We start from the raw sequence: 6,101 nt of genomic DNA, 5'->3' as shown, positions 1-6,101 counted from the left end.
ATCTCCTTAAACTCCCTACACAAACACCTCTCCTCTACCTAATTTTGCTACCAGTGTTGTGAGTGCAAGCTCATAGTCAAATATCATAGCCTCAAATGATGTTGGCTACAATAACCTTGCTAAAAATAATAGGGATATTTTAGAGACCCCGACTCTAGTTGTGGTAAAGTTGCATTTCAATTACCTTAAAGATAAGGAGATGCTTCCTTCTAACATGAACAATAAGCATCACAAATGGGAGTACATTAAACCGATGTGTGCAAAGGAGGGTATTGGATGTTAAGGGCCCAACAATACGACTACTAGAATCAAGCCTTGAAAATTTGGAAGGTGGTTTTTACTATGAAAGAGTGATTCCATCAAGCCACAATTCATACTAGAAAATGGGGATTAAAGATAGGAAAGTAAAGAAGGTATTGTCTCGGAGGTGTTGGATTTAGGATTGTAGGAATGCATACACATAGCTTGCAGAAGAAGAAGCTTAAGAGAGCACAATACAAAGCATATAGAGTAGTAGCCATAGTGAAGATTTATAAGATTAAGTAGTCTTAAAAGTGAATAGGCATATATATAAGACCATGCGGAAAAAACCTCCTAGGAAGGGGAAAAAAACTTCCCCAACAAACCTAAGTGTGTTCACACATATCACTATCAAAATATGGCAACAAATGTCCATAAGCAAACAACCGAGCTTCCTTCTAGGAATGAAGGGTGCATCAAACAAAAACAAAAGTGTAGGTGGCTTGCTTCCAGGTGCAGGTGTGCAACAAAAGAAATACAACTAGCAGGGATAAAAAGAAACTCACTTGCATATAGAAGTAGCACGAATGCACCTATGTGTAGTACAATGTCAAATGTAGTAGGAGGAATGGAGACGAGCACGACTCCAAACACTCCTAGAAGAAGAAAGGTGACCACTTGTGTACTACGATGTCAAATACAACAGGAGGAAGGGAGACGAACATAGCTCCAAATGCTCCTAGAAGAAGAAAGATGACCACAATAGTACGATATGTGCCATTGGAAACCAAAATAAGGAGCAAAACATCCGGTGAAGTATTTCTGTGAAGGTTGGTAGCACATGAAACCAAAAGAGTAGACAATGTAGTATAAAGATGTAGCTCTAAAACACTTTTAGAAGAGGGAACATGACCATGGTAGTAGGAGGTGTGTTGTTGGAAATCAAACGGAGGAGCAAAATGCCAAATGGAGGCTCTATGCATAGGTCAATAGAGTAGACAAAACTAGAAGAGTTGGTGGCATGTATATGTGTGTAGGTGTGCAATAAGGAGAACTAAACCAAAAGTAGAAAGAGAACCTGCTTAGAAGTCAGAGTTGAACACCCAATCAAAGGGAAGGCAAACACCACAATAAGAGATGTGCAAGACACAATGACACAGGAGGTGTGGGACTAAGGAGATGTGCAAGAGAAGGCAAGAACCCACTGTGCCCGAAAGGAGGGAGGGAGAATAAAATGATCAGGAACACATAAAAAATTAATTATAATTAACAAGGTGGTTGTCCATAGAAAGTGGCCAGTAACCAGCTTGGGCCAAGCCCTTGCCCATGATCCCAACAGGTTTTGTATTGGGAACTAGGGGAACCCCATGGAGCTTGCCGGTCTTGCCACCAGTTACCATTGCGGTTGGCAGCTGGTGGGCAATGGGAACAGGACCTAAGCCACATGACAATGTGACAAGTGACGTCACATAATGAGAGTGGCATTACAGTTTAGTGCGTCAGCAGACTGCCATGTGACACTGACACGAAAGGGTGAGGTGGCAGTCCCCTACATGACTTTGGCGGAAGCACGCTGTGATGATGAACCATGATGTGGCGTTATGCAGTGGCAATGCGACATGGCATGTCTTTCATGCTGGGCATGGCCGCCCCTTACGAGGCTCGCTCAATCCAGAAGTGCCTCTCGTCCTCGCAGCGTTGTTCATGATTTGCAGCACCCATCCAGGCCAAGCCCGAAATTACGCACCACTCCCCCCTTCATGTCTGCAGATTTCGATCCCATCCGAGGCCCTGAAGTGCCTGACTGGGCGCACAAGCTCCTCTGCAGCGATGGCTTACACTGCGGGGATGGCGAGTGTGAGTACCTCCACAAAGAGCAGGGCTGGCAGCACAGGCAGTGCATCGTCCCTCAGGGTGCAGGAAAGCTCATCATCTGTGCCGGTCCTGAACGGTCAGGTACGCTCTCTCTGATACCCTTTGAAAGCTTAGGTCACAAGAATTTTGTTAACATTTTCGCATGTGAGAAAAGAAGCTCTTTCCCATTGTTTCTCTTATAGTTTTTAGCAATATCATGAGCTTCTGAGAGGGAGGGACCGCATACCTACTTTCCTCCCTTCTCAGACCTCTCTTCCTTCCTCAGGAGCTAGCTAGGTGTGCGGTCTCTCCCTTGCAGAGGTGCAAGATTTTTGGTAATCCATAATGTGAGGATTATAGTGGGAATTCCTCTAAAATTTCTCCTTTATAAGATAAATTTTAGACAAAAACTGCTCCTAGCTGGGTATGCAGTCCCTCCCTCCCAAAAGCATACGATGATGTCGTAATCCACAATGTGAGGATTATAGTTGGAATTTGTCTAAAATTTATTGTGTATAACAAGCCAGTGTCATATTGCACTAACAGGATTATAGTGGGAATTTGTCTAAAATTTCTTGTGCATAACAAGCCAGTGTCATATTGCACTAAGCACTTCTTTGTCGCTGCCATACCCAGCCATCCCCATTGTGTTGCAGTTCTGAAAACGAGACTAGGATTTTCATGTCTGCTGCCCTGTTTTTGTATTGCACTTGCCTTTCCACAGTATCGCAGTTCTGAAAATGAGAGTGTAGGAATTGTCATATTTTGTGTGCTGTTTCTCATTTTGCAGGCTCCACGTGGCTTTTCAATGCTCTTAGGCTGCTTCTTGAGCACAGCAGTCAGAGAGTGCACAGCTACTGGTTGCACACCATCACGAATTCAAAACTTACTGACCGTGGTGCTGCACGCAAGCAGGATTCGACAAACATTCTTGTCAAGACACACAAATGGTCTGACGACTGGACTCCAGGAATGGCTGATCTGATAGTGCTGACAGAAAGGGAGATCTGTGGAGTGGTGAATTCGTATCTAAGAGTTGGCTGGATATCCAAGGACATGAGGTTTGTTTCAGATAACACCCTCTAATGGAAGTTCATGTTGGTAAAGAAACAGGGTGTTAAAAGTCTACATTCTTTTTTGAAGCATACGGATCTCAGTGCTCTCAGAACTGCATCATTTCCAAGCTCCAATTCTTTGTCCTCTGTGAATCGAAAACAAATCTTTTTGCGAAAAATGCTTGGTCCAAGCTGGAATAATTTGAAGGCAAAATTTTCTGTGAAAAATGCTTGAGTCTAAGCTGGAGGAATGGACACATTGAATGGTTGCTGGGAATTCACTTCCTAGATGACTTTTGCACATAGATCATTAACACAACTTTTGGCTACAGCCTCTATCATATGGATGCTTTTTGTGAATCTCATAAGTTTCTTGATGATTAGTGACTTTACACTGCTTTGCAGGGGCAGTCACTGTACACTTCAAGATTCCAAAAAGGGATGACCCCCAAAAGAAGTCAACAATCTTCCTGACCTTCTCTGTTTCTGCCTCCCCCTCCCCCTCCCCCTCCCCCTCCCCCGGCCCCCCCTTTCAAAGGGTCTTGAATGGCATTTTGGGTTGTTTCTTTAGAGGCTATAGCCAATGTGGGGAAACTTATGGGCAGGCTATTTTAGCTGAAAGAACATATGAAGTTTTTCTATATTAAGTAACTTATTTCTCAGCTATGTCAGGTCATGATGGCATTGTATGTGCCTTGTCTTAAAACAATAGACACCCTACCCTACCCTACCCCACACCTGTTACGGACCTTCATGGGACTTCATGGTAAAACCTGTCATGAGGCACAAAAAGGCATAGTGGAATGACACACAAGATATATCAATAAGGAAACTTTGTATTCATGATATCGAAAGATACAACATTGAGGCACATCTCAGGATTACACCCTCTTGACGCCGCACATATGAGGGTTCACCACTGAGTATAGGGAATCACACGTAGAGTGGAAACCAAGCTAAGCTTAGAGTCATAACTACTCCCTATATAGGTGTTTCTGGCTCTTACGCCATAGTATAGCTACAAAGCCCATATCCCTACACTCACCTCCGCTTAATGAATTGTTGTCCTTAGCAATTAAGGGTGGTTTCTTGCTCATTCTAGGGACTTAACCCAACTTATACTATCAAGTTGGTCAGTGTCTGTCGGTCTAGGATTGACTCCTTAGAGGGATCTTAACGCAGCCTTTTCTATCAAGCTGGTTAGTGTCTGCCGCACTACGACTTGGGGGTCTTAACACAGCTTATGCTATCAAGCTGGCTAGGGTCTACCCATTTAGACTTAGTTCTTTTTATTGTTTTTGCATTCCAGTTCTCCCTCGACTCAATTACATTTTGAGGAGTAGAGGCTTCATGGTCCTAACTTGAGGTGGCTTGGTGCTTATGGCTTTGCATGCCAAGATTTGTAGGCGCGATCCCAAGTTGTCGTGCTGTTGGGGTCAAGGTACGGTGGTGCAGTTGTTGCCATGTTGTGCCACGCCTTAAGGGAGGCGGTCCATTGAGTTGCTCCTTGCGCTGATTCTCCCTTTCTTCGTGCCGTTGCCTTGGGCCTTGGGGACTTGGGTCTCTTGGTTCATTTGCCAAGAGACTTCACCCTCATCGCCAAGTCAAGTACTTGGGCTGTTTTCTTTGGCCTCTTGTCGGATCTTTCGTGCTTGCTTTGTACTTAGACAAGCTGGTTGGTTCAACTTGCCTTCTTGCATGGAAGGTGCGGTCTTGGTGCATGGCACCTCTTTGGCTCTTCTTAGCCTCATTTGGAGTTGAGGTTCTTGGCGGGGAATTGACTAAGTCATCACACTTAATCCGAATTTTGGTTTGCAAAAGTAGAGGTATCCTTGAAGTTCTTGGGGTGACTCCCATCTGTGTGGTGCTTGGTGTGTCACAGATCCATAGGATCGGGATGATAACTCCTTGCACTACTTGTGGCCTGAGTGCCGAGATCTTAATCTTTGTTAGCATTGAGTATGTAAACGCCTCGAACAACGTAGTATGCTTAACAATTATGATATTCGCTTGTTTTCGAGATTTAATATAAAAGAGAATGAACACTTAAAGCTGAAAATGAAAATTACTCACAAAATTACAGCCATGAAAATGTAAAAGTAATGGAGACAAGATTGAGGGTTGAAGATGGGCAACCCCCCCCGAAGGAATGTATTTCTGCTCAACCCAAGTCCCTTAGGGAAGAGCTCAGTTACAATCAACCTGAGAGTGAGAAGAAGTAATTCTCACTCTCACAAGATCATGCAAAGATGTACAAACACACATGCATTATCTATTATGCAATGATAAGAACTGATTTCTTTACAATATGAGAGAAGAAAAAGGAAAATTCAGCCTTTCTCCATCGTTGATCAGCAGTACATGGATAGGGCTTGCTTCTTGTAGCTAAAATGGAAGAAAGAGCTCGAGAAGGAGGTGCTGTAATGAATTTACAGGCTTGCTGTCTTGTAAAAAAAACAGTGATAGAAGAGGGAATATGGAGGAATTTGATAATGGAGAAGTGGGGGATGATGATGGGGATGGATGGGGCCAGTTTCTGGCTATCTGTGGGTGCTGTACATGAGTTTACAGCAAAGAAAAATGATGATCAATGAAGAAAAACGAGCTCTTATTTATAGGAGAGGGGAGAGCTAGTACAAAAGGGGAAAGTGGAGTAGCACAAGACAAGTGTCCAGCCACATGTCATGAGATGTGACAAGTGGTGGGACACTTGGAAACTTGTGTGACAAGTGTCTTGACACTTGTCTCTTCTCTATGGCCTTCCTTTTTGGGTTGAATACTGTCAAGAATAGAAACAACCAAATTTAGTAAGCACAGTCAGAGTACAGAACTTACTATTTTTAGAATGACATCCCTATTTTTTAGGACTAGCATTTTTAGGCTAATTCGAGGCTCCTAAAATTTAGGGACCTCCTAAATTTTAGGGATCTCCTAAAATTTAGGGACCCCCCC

At 43.5% G+C, this 6,101-nt stretch overlaps 1 protein-coding gene across 1 annotated transcript in view; it reads left to right on the top strand.

The window, feature by feature from the left end:
• Positions 1-1,791: 1,791 nt before the first annotated feature.
• The window catches only part of LOC148026814 (uncharacterized), a 74,790-nt gene continuing 70,480 nt past the window's right edge, over positions 1,792-6,101 (top strand). The window contains exons 1-2 of the mRNA XM_087691348.1: positions 1,792-2,196; positions 2,885-3,155. Coding sequence (XP_087547474.1) covers positions 1,842-2,196; positions 2,885-3,155 — 626 coding nt within the window. The 5' untranslated portion in view covers positions 1,792-1,841. The remainder of the gene's footprint in view (positions 2,197-2,884; positions 3,156-6,101) is intronic.

This window comes from Lygodium microphyllum, chromosome 13, assembly GCF_053477565.2.
Source record: "Lygodium microphyllum isolate KBCC chromosome 13, Lygodium_microphyllum_v1.1.10, whole genome shotgun sequence".
In the NCBI taxonomy this organism is placed as follows: domain Eukaryota; kingdom Viridiplantae; phylum Streptophyta; class Polypodiopsida; order Schizaeales; family Lygodiaceae; genus Lygodium; species Lygodium microphyllum.
The sequence above is the reverse complement of the archived record's forward strand: the minus strand, read 5'-3'. Positions and strand labels throughout refer to the sequence as shown.